Source organism: Mirounga leonina, unplaced genomic scaffold (assembly GCF_011800145.1).
Source record: "Mirounga leonina isolate KUSES-001 unplaced genomic scaffold, KU_Mleo_1.0 Mir_82, whole genome shotgun sequence".
Lineage (NCBI taxonomy): Eukaryota > Metazoa > Chordata > Mammalia > Carnivora > Phocidae > Mirounga > Mirounga leonina.
In genome coordinates, this window is record NW_023270825.1 from 10,172,284 (window position 1) to 10,186,751 (window position 14,468).

General features: G+C 55.3%; 2 protein-coding genes across 2 annotated transcripts in view; one reads left to right on the plus strand and one right to left on the minus strand.

Moving 5' to 3' along the window:
* The window catches only part of CCDC197 (coiled-coil domain containing 197), a 30,056-nt gene extending 16,999 nt beyond the window's left edge, over nucleotides 1–13,057 (minus strand). Inside the window, exon 1 of the mRNA XM_034993012.1 lies at nucleotides 12,997–13,057. Within this exon, the coding sequence (XP_034848903.1) occupies nucleotides 12,997–13,013 (17 nt within the window). The 5' untranslated portion in view covers nucleotides 13,014–13,057. The remainder of the gene's footprint in view (nucleotides 1–12,996) is intronic.
* The window catches only part of ASB2 (ankyrin repeat and SOCS box containing 2), a 41,382-nt gene continuing 39,841 nt past the window's right edge, over nucleotides 12,928–14,468 (plus strand). Inside the window, exon 1 of the mRNA XM_034993010.1 lies at nucleotides 12,928–13,383. The gene's annotated coding sequence lies outside the window, so the exon portion shown is untranslated. The remainder of the gene's footprint in view (nucleotides 13,384–14,468) is intronic.

Consider the following 14,468-nt stretch of genomic DNA (forward strand, 5'->3'; position numbering starts at 1 on the left):
GGAGAGCCCTGTGCTGATGAAGAATAGCAGCTGCGTGTAGATTTTCAGGAGCGAGAAACACACTATTGTGTTTGAGCCATGGTATGTTTTGGGATTTGTTACAGCAAAAACTATTTCCTAATTCAGAGGATGAGAGGTTGGGCGTCGGGAAGGGGGCAGACCTCGATTTAGTCCTGACCCTGTTTCTCACTGTGTGAGTGCCCTGAGCAGTCCTTAATTTAATCTCACTGCAGATTGCCCTCTAGGAATCACCGTCCCATGTTATGGATGAGGAAGCTGAGGCCCAGAATCACATGGCTAAGGAGTGAGAGAAAGGGCATTCAATCTGACTCCACACCCAGTTAAAGTTCACAGGAGGACTCCGGATCTTTCTAATGCCCTCTCTCTCTCCAAATGTCCTTGTCCTGGTTGCCAGCCGGGGAGGAGCTCTGCTGTGGTCTCAAAGCATCCAAGGACCTGGATGCTTCTGCCTGTCCTCCTGGGGACATTTTAGGCGGTGATGCCAGCAAGTGGGGAGATATCTGGGTCTGTCTCATCTTTAGGTGACCTTCTGGTCCCCAGGGCAGGGCAGGGCAGGCTTCCACTGTCCCAACTTGAGAAAGAAGCAGCCCCTAATCCTGTCTCTGCATGGCAGGGTGTTAGGGGTTCAAACCCACCTATTCCTCTACTTGGGTAGCTGGAAATGCTCCATGACCCGAGGGACACGTTAATGTATCAGTCAAGGGCCCTGCAGGTAGGATTGTCAGATTTGGAAAGAAAAAGACAGGCTGTACAGTTGGATATGAATTTCAGATAAACAGCAAGGAATTGTTTAACGTTAAGCATGTCCCATGCCGTATTTAGGATATACTTATACTAAAAGTATGTGTTACTGGGGCGCCTGGGTGGCTCAGTTGGTTAAGCGACTGCCTTCGGCTCAGGTCATGATCCTGGAGTCCCGGGATCGGGTTCCGCATTGGACTCCCTGCTCGGCAGGGAGCCTGCTTCTGCCTCTGACCCTCCCCCCTCTCATGTGCTCTCTCTCTCTCTCATTCTCTCTGTCTCAAATAAATAAATAAAAAAAATCTTAAAAAAAAAAAAAGTATGTGTTACTTATCTGAAATTCAAAGGGAACTGGGCATCCTACATTTTATCTGATGACCCCAGCTGCAAAACACCACAGGCACATGTGTAAGGTAAATAAAGAGAAGTAATGAACTGGTAGAGGTGGGGACGGGGTCAAGGGCGCCAAGACAGAGTGAGGCATCCGGAGTCTGGCCCGACAGGTGCCGCGGCCATGGCAGATGGAGTCCCTGTCGGAACCATGGTGCCAAGCAGAGGAGGGACTGGAGAAATAAATACCCTGCCCCCTTTCCCTGGGTCCTGCCCACCTGGCCTCCCGTTGGCTGGACTCAGTCAAAAGCCAGAGGGCGAGGACACTTGGGCAAAGCTCCGTCAGCCTGCCAGGCATGGAGCTGGGCACAGAAGGGCAGGGCAGGACCTGACAGCAAAGGAGGGAGCCAGCTCAGTCTAGAAAAGGAAACCGGGGTTTCTTCATCTCCGTTGGGCTCTGTCCCCTTGATGATGTGTGCAGAGGACACTCCTTGCCAAGATGGGCGAGGACAGGGACAGAGTTGCAGATACTGCACACAGGCCCCAATCCTCCGTTAAGAGGCTCTGTTACGAGTCAGGCAAGAGGCGCAGAGTGAAGGCCAAGCACTGGTGGCCAGATGTCCGCGGGGGCCTCTCACCGGCATGGCGTCGCCGTGATTGGCTGCAAGCTCCTCAGGTTCTCAGGACCCTTGCATCCAAACTCTCCCCTAAGATGCCTGTGCTCTCCCGCTGTCCAAGCCCCCTGCTCTCCCCACCCCTATAGCAGCCACCATCCGGGAGCCCGGCTGGCCGCCCTGGGAAGTGCAGGCGGGCGGGTGGTCACCTGCGCAGGGCTGGCCCTCTGCACCGCCTGCTCCCGCTGCCCTCCTCCCTGGGCCCAAATTCTTCACTCTGTCCTGCAGAGGTCCTCCGCCTCCTCTGAAGGCCCCCAAATGAGATGGGAGTCACGTCTACCCCACGCTTTTATCCAAGGATTTCTCAACAAAGACAGCTGGCTCCCTCCCCCTTCCCCCCCCTCCCCTCTCTCTCTCTCTCTCTCCCTCTCTCCCTCCCTCCTTGGGCCCCACCCCAGCCCCTGCGCCTTGCACTAGGTTGTAGAAATGAAAGAAAAGACACTAATTCTGAACTGCTTAAAAACCTCCCCGTGCTGCTCTTGTCGAGGGAGGATAAACCAAGGCGGCAGCCGTCTACAAGCTAGGAGTGGGGTCCGCATAGACGTGGGGCAGCCGGCACCGGGATCTTGGTCTTCCCAGCCTGCAGAATTCTGCAGTCTGTGGCAACCCCACCTCAGACATGTGGATGGACAGATGGACGGACGGTGACAGGCGTTAAGGAATGGCTGGCAACCTGGGAACCCAGTCACTGACTGAGAGGCGCAGCTACCCGTCACCCTGGCATGCTGACCTTGGGCTGATATATGAGCCTGCGAGAAGGTCCGTCTTCTGTAGGCCAAAAAAACCCCCCAAACCAAATCCCAAACCACCACTTCCCCTTGTCTCTCCCCCATCCCCCATGAAGTCCAAGCCCTTGGCACGACTCACAAGGCTCTCCTGACCCGGCCCCGCCAATTCCTCGAGCCCACGTCCACCCTTCCCCACAGCCTGCACCCTGGCCATGCCCATCTCCCGTGCTTGCCAAGGGCCACCGGCTTCAGTGCCTCGGACCTTGACTCCTGCTGTGCCCTCTGCCTGAGCTGCCCCGCACCCACCTGTGTCACCCACACACGCTTCTTCTGCCAGGACTCGGGGCGAAGGGCATCCCCTTTGCTGGAAGGCCTTCCCCACCCCTCCCCCACCCCTCCTCCCTGATCCATCCCTCCTCCCACTCCTCCTCCCTGCCTCTACTCCCCCTTCCACCCCTCCTCCCTGACCCTATCCTTCCTTCCACCCCTCCTTGCTGCCCCCACCTCTCCTCTCACTCCTCTCTGCCCCCTGCCCCCCTCCTCTCTCTGTTTGGGGCTGTACCTCCCGACAGGTAGGGCTCGTACATCCCAGCAGCTGACACTGCTTCTGGCTCTTAGTAGGGCTCGTGGCCTTTAATTTGTGCCTTGAGGATGGAAATCGGAATCACAGTTACTGAGCACTTGCCTCAGGCAGCCACTGCCCTAGACTTTTCTTGGAGTTACTCATGTCAGCCTTAAACCAGCCCCACGAGGAAGGTGCTCGTTGTGACTCCGGACCGACAGCTGAGAAGGGCCTGCTCCGAGCCGGGGAAATCAGCTGCCTCGTGTACAAGACACACAGCGGGAGCACCACCCGCCCCGCCCCGCGCCCCTGCTCCGCGGAGCCTGGCCGAGGGCCAGAGGGAACGGGCATTCAAGTCCAAGAGGGTCCAAGGGCCCGAACGTGCAGACAGGTGCAGCGCCGGTGGGGGCATCGAGTGAGAAGAGGGGCCGAGGGAGGTGTGTGGGGCTGGTCGCGGGGCCTGGAGGCAACAGGCATGAACCTGGGCCTGTTTAGATTCTCCCAGGACCCACCTTTCCCCCGGGGGAGGCGGCAGCCCTCAGCCAGACGGGCCCCGGACGGCCCGGGCCATGGGCACGGGAGAGGGTTCTCTCCTGGGTCACACTGCAGAACAGACACCTGCTCCTGTCGGCCCGGCGCTGCTGGGAAATACAGGCCCAGGGGCCCCGAGGGAAGGCCGAGGACTGAGGGGCCACAGAACAGGCCCTGCATGGACAGAAGAGTCAGCTCCCCTCCCAGGAGCCCGGCGGCTGGCAGCGCCTTGTAGCTGCGGGCCGGCCGCCCCCACCCCCGAGCAGAGCCCTGGCCGCGGCGGGCGAGGGTGTGTGCCCGGGTCACACGCTCTTCAGCCACCAGGCCAGGAGCTATGACAGTGCAGTTTGGGGCCGATGCTGGCCGGCGTCAGTGGCACCAGGAAAACTGGGAAGTAAGGGACAAAGGGAAAGCACAGAGCGAGCGAGAAAGGAATTTTAAAAATCTGAACTCTGTACTAACTGAGCGAATTTGGGAAATGCATCTCAGTCTCTGAGCCTCCATCTCCTTAGCAGTAAAATGGGGACAGTCACATCCCCCCTCCCCGGAGTGTGAGACACATCACGCCCTCCTTCCCAGTGCCCGCTCACACCAGGAGTCCCCGGGAGTCTGGGGGGGTGTGTGGAACCAGCCTCCCTCGGTCACAAGCAACACGGTGAGTGTGCGTGGGTGTGAGAGGGTCTTCATCTACAAAAATCAACAGCAAGCACATTGACTGAATTCTGGCCAACAGCCATTATTTGGAAATTACATATGATTAGAGGTTGAATCCCAGGTTCAGAGACGCTTCCAAAATCATTCTTATCCCATTTTTTATTTCTGTTTTGAAAATACGTAGGTAGGCTCGATTTGAATTCCAAATGACAAGTAGGATTCCTGATCTCGGAGAACAAACATGCATGTGTGCACCGACCTATAGCTGCTCATTCTGGTTTCACCAACACTCAAGAGTTTGGAAGGGTCTGTATTCTTAACAGCGCCTCTGCTCCATTTAGGGCTCCAGAGAGGGGAAAGATTTGCATAGGGTCGCACAGAACTTTCCAGAAGGGCCAAGACCAGCATGCTGGTGGCTAGGTCCAAGCTCACTTCAATGTGACAGGTGCCTTCGACCCACATGTGCTCACACACACACGCACTATGAAAGCACAGAGAGCCATATTTCTAGAAAACAGGAGACTTCAACAGCTATTTAATATTTTCATAAGACTAGTTATTCACCAACTATCATGCCAGCTGGTGGGTTAAATGCACCTCTTTTCTTCACTTAGAGAATGTGAGCTCTGTGTGGGTGTGGTGTGCACCTGCATGTGCGTGTTTGCATGCACCAGCCACCAGCAGGAGTCTGGCCCAGCAAAGCTGAGACCCACCTGGGGCCCCCTTTCCTGCTAAGTGGCGAAACCCCAACTGTCATAATGATCACCAAGGCTGTTCCTTCTGCTTTGCTTACACCGCGACTGCATTTCCCTCTGCCGGTGACCTTCAGGGCTGGTTTACGAGCCCGTTCAAGGAGCCATTCCTGTAACAGTCAAAGGCATTTGAAATCCAAACACCTGGCCTTCTTGATGGTGGCTATCCCTGAAATCCAAAGCCACCCCCAGGAGCTAAGGGGAGACCCCTGCCCTTTCCCTCATCTGCTCAGTGCAGACCTCATTTTCTTCCCACCGGCCTTTTTCCCATGGCAAGCCAGGCTTGCTCCACCACAGCTCCATGGACATTTGGACCGTTAATTCTATTTTGGGGAGGCTCTTCTGTGCTTTATAGGGTGTCTGTTTGCTTATACTTTGTAAGATGTTTGGAAGCATCCCCGGCCTCTACCCACTAGATGCCAGGAGCAACCCCCCTTCAGTGGTGGCTACTAAAAATGTCTCCAGGGATTGTCAAATGTCCCCTGGGAGGTAATTGTCCCCAGTGAAGAAGTACTGTTTCCCTGCCAGCCACCATCCCCTCTGTCTCTATAAGGAAGTTTAAGCTAATAACAACCACTAACATCTGTAAGTCTTTATTCTAAGGAAGATATAGATGCTTTCTTATGAGATATGTCATTCTTCCTTCATTTTATATATCAGGAAGCCAAGGCTCAGAGAGGTTAAGCAAGTGGTCCAAGGTCACACAGCGAGCACATGGTAGAGCTGGCGGATGACTTCAGAGTCTGGACTCCTGGCCACTGGGCTCCGCAGGGAGATCCAGGGTAGTCACCTCCCAAGTGATCCTGTGCTGGGAGTGGCCCCAGCCTGACCTCTTGGAGTGGGAGCAATGAGGCACAATGACATTGACCCCCAAACTGCCCGTGCCGCTCACTGGAGCTTGTGGTCTATTGTAAATCACATCCTCCCCACCGAGCATTTCTGGGATTCTCCAGGGGGTAGCAGGCATCTTAAATGTGGGCCTGAGGAGCTCCAGCCCCCCCTTCTGGGCTCGTCTTCCTCTGGTGTGGTGGGCTTCCTGCCCATTTGCCCAACAACTGGGGAGGTAGGGTCCGCAGCTCGATGTGACGATCAACCGCTAAGGTCCCACCGTAAGCTTGGGAGGGAGCTTCGGGGAAGGCGGGAGTGGGTTTCCCTTGCTGGCCCCTCCTGCTCTCCAGCTCCAGTTCCCTTGCCTCAGAAGAGGATGCTGGGCAGATGTGCTCCTACGATCTTCCCCTTTCAACATTCCTTGCTCCTCTGCTCTTGCAGTTCTGTGTGGGACAGAGGCTAGTGGGCAGACGTGTCACCAAGTTCAGGCAAGTCCCGGGAGGGTCTCGGGGTCTCCACCTGTAGGAGTGGGATGCTGACTCTCCCCTTGGGACGGCGGGTCCACCCCCTGCCCTATCACACCCAGAACCCAGGCCCTCCTCAGCAGAGCAAACCCAGGGCCGTCCCCAGAGTGGCGGCGCTGGCTGACACCTCTGTGATGTCGCATCACCGGCCACTTTGGATTCCCCCAGGAGCGGGGCTGGGTGGAAAGCTAAAGCCTGGGAGCAGTCCACTGCCCTGCAGCTGCCAAATCCGAAACAGCTGCGTGTCTGGAGCGGCCCCTGTGCTCGCTGTGAGCTCTGCCTCCAGAGTGGCGGGTCCAGCAACTGCATTCGAGAGGCATCTGTCCCCCCGCTTCACCACAGTGACAGAGCGAATGGGTCCGCAACCGGCCCCAGCTCTGGCCGGATGGTGAGGGGCCAGCCAGCAGCTACTGAGTCCAGCCGGCCCTACGGCCTCCGACACAGCCGGGGGCTCATCCCTGGGAAGGAGGCTGGTGGTAGGGTCTGCATGCAAGGATCCTTTCTCTCCTACCAAAGGGCAATAGGAAGCTCCGGGCCCTGCTATGGATGGACACAGTGATGTTCATAGAAAACCTGTTCCCAGCAGTTAACTTGGGTTGAACTTTGTTTCTGAGTTCCCAAGGGTGACTCAGACATGGTGAGATCAGGCTCTGGAGGGGGCCAAGAGGCCTGACCAGCTGATAGGGCCAGCAGCCTCCAGGATGGATCAGCCCTAGGCTCACTGGCTGCCTGAGCTCACCTGACCGGTGGGAGATGCCCTTCCCTCCTACACAGGCCCCTGCAGGTGGCAGGTGTGGAGGAAGAAGTCCCAAGGCTGAGTGTCTTCTGAGTGCTGAGCCCCAGGTGGGCTCTTTGAGCCCTGGGATCTCATCAAACCCCCTACGAGCCATCGGACAGAGGAGTCACTCCCATTTTTCTCTGAAGATGAAACAGATTCAGTGAGGTGCGGGGCTGTGGCCAGCGTCCCGCAGCAAGGGAGGAAGAGGCGGGGATTATCCGACCCCGGTGCCCGTGCTGGAAACGGGACGGTGTGGCGCTCCCTGGGATTGCACGTGCGTGGCAACTCCCAACAAGGAAGATACCATCTGCACAGGGTTGGCCAAGCATGTCCCAGCCATGTCCCTACCAGGCCCAGGACACCCTCCAGGGGCAAGGCATCCACTGGAGGAAGTCAGAACTCTCACCCAGATGGGCCTGGACTCCAGGGTTTCCGCTGCAGCTGGGCCTTTCCTCAGGGGCGAGAGCCAGGAGAGGTGCCAGATGGCCTCACTCTGCACTCCTGGGCAAGGGTAGAGCAGGGAGCGGGGAGGCTGGCTGAGCCCATGGCTCTGCCATGTCTTTCTGTCTGTAGCTCTGTCCAGGCCCCTCTTGTCTGCAGTCAGTTATGGCTCAGGGAGGCCCCCAGCTGGTTTCAAGAACCCCATGGCCCAGGATTGGGCTTGTACCTCATATCGGCTCATTTTGATGGAAACCCTTATAAGATCCAACTACTCCTCCCCTTACATGCACGTGGGGCATTGGAGAGAACAAGGCTGGACAGGCAGCCCCTTGCCAGTCCCTAGGGGCCCTCCTCCTAGTGGGTGTCATCCCCACATGTAGGGTGTTGACAGGGCATGAGGCTGGCCTGCCCCTTTCTCCAGTCTGAGGGGTGAGGGCCATGCCCCCACTCTGCTCTCTAGAAATGGGAAGATTGACTTCTCTCCCTTGACCTCCTGAGCTGGGCGGTTGAGAGGGTCCAGATTGTTCCAGAGGAAAGCACGGTCAGCCACACATCAGAGGACACAGTGCTCACTTTAAAGAAAGGAAGAGAGGCTGGGATTTGTCTCTGCCTTCTCCTTGATCCCCTTCTTCCCTTTCCATAGATGCACCTTCGTCCCTCCCAGGACTCGGCCTTTGTGGGCCCCCCCACTTCACCCCCCTGCCATCTGCCCTCTGTCCACCGCCCTCCCCCATCCAGGATGCTGTCCAGGGTGAGGACTGGACTCTTGTCTGTCCTTCATCTCTTGAAACCAAAATAAACTAATATCAAGAGGCAGCCAGGGCTGGGTGCCAGGATGCCAAGGCCACAGGGGTGCTTATTTTAGTGGTTGATATTTCATCGCTGGGACAGAGCTGTCCCCGGACTTGGCACTGACCCACATCTCAGCTCCCTCCTCCCCGCTTAGCTGGCACTTCCTCTCCACCTCTCTCTCTCTCCTTCCTGGAAGAGGTATCACTGTCATAGGAAAATGTGCTGGTGTTGGCATCCTCTTTGGGCCCTGCTAGGTGTAGGGCTCTATTAACTGCCTCTCCATCACATGCACGCATGCACACGCATGCACGCACACCTCTATTTATGGGAATTCAGATGAAAATTAAAAAGGAGGGAAGACTGGAAGAGATAGGCCAGGTGTGTGTGTGTGTGGCCAAGAGTCGGGCTGAGGCTGGCAGGCCAGGCTACAACCCTCCCCAGCTCAGACCTAGAAGCTGTGTGGCTTGAATGTTAGCACAGATATTCAACACTTAATGAGCATTGACTATGCTCCAGGCACCGTTGTAGGCACTGACAACAGCAAGACTATTCTAGATGGGAGAGATAGGCAATAAACAAATGGCATAAATCTACAATAAGTAAGGGGGGGTGGTAAGTGTTACAGAGAAAAATAAAACAGGATAGGGGACTAGAGAGGGAGGGAGGCTGGGTTCTATTTACGAGCAGAAAGTAGAAGCTTCCTGGTGCCATGTGTGAGCCCTGGGGGCTTGTTTTTGAGGATCACATTCTTCTTGCTTCCCTGCAGGTTGACCAGTTGTTTGCTTTCGGCTCCAGCATCTACCCATCCCTCTTTTACCCCTTTCTGTCCTCATAAAAACGCTCCCTGGAGGGCTATTCCACAGGCCAACCTCTGGGGTCTTAAACAAAGTTGGAGACCCTGGGAGGGCTCCAGAGATCACAGAGGCCAGGGATTCTCCAACGCTCAGTGTCGTTTGTCATCAGGGACATGCAAATTAAAGCTGCAACAAGATGTCACCAAAGCCCATCAGAATGGATAATACGAAAGAAGTCGGAGCGACTGGAACTCTTATACATGGCTGATGGGAATGCAAATTGGTACAACAACTATGGAAAGCTGACAGTTTTACTAAAGTTGAACACAAGCCCATCCCATGACCCAGGGACTCCCATCTGAGGTGCATACCCAACAGAAATGGGGACATGCATGCACCAAAAGACGTGTATTGGAGTGTTCATAGCCCTGTATTCCTAACTGTCCCAAACTGCCCAGATGCCCACCAGCAGTAGAACAGATAAGCTGTGGTATAGTCAGCAGGGAATATCGCATGGCTGTGAGAAGGAACACCCCAGAACATGGACGAAACTCACAATACACCACTGAATGAAAGAAGGCACCGGTGTGATGCCATTCGTATGACATTCAGAACAACCTTTACTGTTAGAGGTCAGGGGAGTGGTCACCCACCCTTGGCAGGAGGAGATGGGTGCTGGTGTCGAGGTGGGGCAGAGGAGGGGTGCAAAATGGGGGGTTTCTGGGATGCTGCTAATATCCTCTCTTTGATGCAAATGCTGGGTGTCTTCTGTTTGTGAAATTCCATTGAGCTGTACACATGTGTGCACTTTTCATGTATATATAATGTGTTAATAAAAACTTCAGGCCTCAACTCAGATGAATTCATAAGGATGTCTGCGGTAGAGGGGCGCCTGGGTGGCCCAGTCGGTTAAGCGTCCGACTCTTGATTTCAGCTCAGGTCATGATCTCAGGGTCATGAGATTGAGCCCCACGTCGGGCTCCATGCTGGGCACAGAGTCTGCTTAAGATTCTCTCTCTCCCTCTGCCTCTGTTCCTCCCCCCCCCTCTCTCTCTCTAATTTCAAAATAATAATAATAATAATAATAATAATAATAATAACAATAAAGAATCTATAGGGTAAGAGCTCCTGGGTGGCTCAGTCGTTAAGCATCTGCCTTTGGCTCAGGTCATGATCCCAGGGTTCTGGGATCGAGAGCCCCACACTGGGCTCCCTGCTCCACGGGGAGCCTGCTTCTCCCTCTCCCACTCCCCCTGCTTGTGTTCCCTCTCTCGCTGTGTCTCTGTCAAATAAATAAATAAAATCTTGGGCGCCTGGGTGGCTCAGTCGTTAAGCGTCTGCCTTCGGCTCAAGTCATGATCCCAGGATCCTGGGATCGAGTCCCACATCGGGATCCCTGCTCTGCGGGAAGCCTGCTTCTCCCTCCCCCACTCCCCCTGCTTATGTTCCCTCTCTCGCTGTGTCTCTCTCTGTCAAATAAATAAATAAAATCTTAAAAAAAAAAAAAAAAGAATCTCTGGGGTAGAGTCAGCCCAGCCTGTTTGTTCTGGAGGGAGCTGCCTATGATGTCAACAGACAGACCAACCTGTCTTTGGCTTGGGCTTTGTGGACTTACTGCAACGTCAAGCCTCCCAACTGGGATGAGTAAGGACCAGGGGAAAAGCAAACGTTCACCAATTGACTTACATAACCTTGTGGGGTTCCTTGTTCTGACCCAATATTTGGATTCCCTGGTGCATGGGGGGAGGTGGCAGGGGGGCAGCTGGCAGAGCCGTGGCTGAAAGCACTGCGTTTTATGTCAGGCAATTGTGGTTCAGATCTAAACAATTACTTATACATCGTGGGATGATGGACAAGTTCCCCAAACCTCTGAGCCTCAGTTTCCTCATCTGTGAAGCAGGGGTGATGACAGCCTGCCAGGAAGGTTGTATGAATACAGCAGGGTGATGCCATTTATTTTTTTAATTGTATTTTATTTACATTCAATTCGCTAACATATGGTGTTTCCTTAGTGTCAGAGGTAGAGGTCAGGGATTCAGTGGTTGCACGCAACACCCAGGGCTCATTTCATCCGTGCCCTCCTTACCCGTCACCCAGTTACTCCAGCTCCCCCTCCCACCGATGATGCCATTTATTAGTGGAAATGTGTCCAGCCAGCCCCTCCCCCTGCTGGCCACCCCCAGCACACTTTCTGTTCCCTGTGACTCTTTACCCACAATTTAGGCTCTGGATTTTCAAAAGCTGAGTGAAGACACAAGGCAACAGGATTTGGAGAGTGAGTTTCTCCAGCTCGCTCCACTATGAGAGGTTCGTCTGGATTGGGAGGGAGAGGTAAGGCAGAAGGCCACTTGAGAAGGGACACTGTGCCTGCCCATGGCCCACCCCTCCCAGGCCACATCTGGGGAGGGGGTCTGGACAGTGAGAGAGCAGAAGGACCTGTGCCCCACCCCTGGCTGGGAGCCCACGGAAGCAGCAGGACCCCAGGGATGCACTCCCCGGGACCCACTAGAAATTCCTCCTGCCGAGGACAACCCCCAAACAGTAAAGAGAACTGGATGGCCCCTCGATGCCCTTCCCTCATCGCCCGCCCCCCACCATGGCACAGGGGTCTGGGAGGGGCCGGGCATGAGCTAACCTTGAGGGGTCACCAACTATAGTAGCCTGGGGGGTGGGGCAGCCCCAGATGGGGCAATACGGGTGCCAGGGCCGAGTAGCTGGGAGACAGCCTGGGACTGACGGTGTCCTTCAGTCCCCAGCACCAGATCAGACGCTCAGAACTTCAACCAGAACCCAGGGTACCCTGCGTTCACTGAGATTTAGAATGTTCACTGAGGGGGAATGTTCCAAGAGACTGTAAAGGCATCCTGCCTTTGACTCTGTAAGAAATCATGCTAGGGGGTCGTAAATCCAGTATCCTCCAAGGGGAATGGGCCTTTGAAATGGAATTTTTTTTTCCATTTAGAAGAAGAGACCAAGTGACATTCCCAGCCCCCTCCCTCACTCCAGCAGGTGGGGATGTAAGTGTCTGGCAGCGTGCCAGGAGCATCCTGGATACTCAGTGCCTGTGGCTGAGCATGTTGTCTCTGCCACTGGATGCTGACATCTTGTGCAATTTGATCTAGTCCAGAAACAGGGGCTTTCTTCCCTGGCCGTGTGCTGGCAGAAGGGTTCCCTCGGCTTTGTGCTGCTAAGGCTGGTGCGCGCACTAGTTTGTTTGTTTGCTTGTTTGTTCCCCTGCCTTTTGCAGCCCAGCCCCACCCCATGCATGACAGCCCGAAGCTGGATCCCTGAACCTCCAAGGCAGGCTCTGCCCCTGGGGCCTGCTCAGCCGTGTTTGCCAAGCCCGCTTACCCCAAACCCAAACACCCTTCCCTTCCACTCTCTTCTCTCTGCTCCTGTTCATCTTCTGCCTCCCCGCCTTCCCTCCATCCACCTTTCTCCCTGCCCTCTTCCCAGCCTCCCTGCCTCCCCCACCTTCCCCTCTGCTCCCCCTTCTGTCCCCGAGTCCCCCGCTGCTCTCTCCCTCTTGCTCCTCTGTCTTCCACGCTCCCCTTTTCATCCCCGGATTATCTCAGTGTCCCTCTCCCCTTGCTTCTCTGTTTTCCCCAATTCTTCTTTCTCTTCTCATGTATGCCTTCTCCCCTCTCCTCCTGCACCTCTTCCTTTCCTTCTTCCTCTCCATCACCTTTTTGCACTTCCCTCCCTTCTCCTGTCCCCTAGTGTCCCCCCCCTCTGTCTTCTAATCTCCCAGCTCTGGCTCCCCACCCTTTTTCCCTCTCTCTCTGTCTCTCACCCTCCCTATCTCTCTTCTCTCTCGCTCCCTCCTGGGGAGTTCCAGAAACATACCCATATATGGCCTCCATGTCAAGGATCACAAATGACGACGTCACGTGAGGGCCAGCTCTCCGAGATGCTCTCTGCCGCGAGGTCCGTAATTGACGCACCGTGGAGGGACGGAAGGCGGCAGGGCGGCCTCCTCCGGGCGATCTTCAAATAGGACATCTGAGATGCACAACATCTTATAGTTTGGCTGGCCATCACTGGTCATGCGGTGGGCCTGAAATAAACTCCCTGCTTCAAAGGAAAGCGTTTCAGAACTGCCTGGCAGAGCGGCCAGGAGCTCAGGGCCAGGGCAGAAGGAAAACTCAGGGAGCATGTTCTGAATTAAGACACCCTCAAGAAAACACTTTTTAGTACCCCTGCATTGTGTGCCCCTGTTTCAGAGCCTAACAGGTAATGCATGCTTTCGACTTTCTTACACAGACTTCAAGAAAGATTGTTTGGCTGGGACTTAACCACTGCATTGCTTGTTGGTGACTCCTTATTATCAAGACTCCTTGCTTGCGTCTCTCTCTCCTGTCTCTTGTGTAGAAAGTATGCTGGGGACTTTCACTTTGGACCTGGGGGACAGAGAATCAGCCCTATGCATGCACTTATGCATTCTGCTGGAGGACGCTCACTCAGAATATCACTCTGCTGTGCACTTCTAAACATGGAAATGGAATGGGGTTATCAGTGGTGCTATTGTGGGTGCCGTGGACCTAGGGCAGTATCTGTGGGGGACAGACGGCTTTCAGAAAGGCTTTTAGGTCAGGTGGCCAGATAGCTATGTTTATGCCCGTGGGCATCGATGTCCCGTGGCATTTAGGGAGTGCCTCTGTGTGCACAGTTTCGTGGGGTGATAGAAGTCAGCTGCCAGGGGCTGTACCTGCAACTGCTTGGGGCTCGGGGGGGTGGGGGGACGCCCAATCTGCAAACAGAGACTGTGACACAATGTAAAGAATGAGATGTTCCATGAGATTTAACAGAGCACCGTGGGATTGCCGAGATGCAAGAGTACCTCGTGTGAGCGTGTGTGCGTGTGCGTGTATGAGCATGAGGACATATCCAGGGACGAGATAGCTTTTAAAAAGCTGGGTGGATGTCACCAGGCAGAGGGACAGGGAGAGGGACCTCCAGGCAGAGGGGCCGCTCCGGCAAAGGGCGACAGACACGTCAGGGTGGGTCGGGGGTGTCGGTGGGAAATGCAGAGTGGCTACAGCAAAGGGCCACGAAGGGGACAAAACTGGCGGGGAGGAGAGGGAAGCCAGAGAGAGACGCAGCTCCCACCAGGGCAGGCAAGAGGATGGAATATTTTCCGATTGTTTTTGAGCAAAGGGGGTGCAGGTGGGATCTGATTTCAGGTAGCTCCTCAGTAGCCAGGGGAATGGCCTGGAATGAGGGGGAAGAGAGGCGGCGCAAGTAGGGAGGCCAGGTAAGTGACGGAGACACGGGGCAGGCCAGAGGCCAAGCCCCCCACACAGGAAGGACAGCAAGGC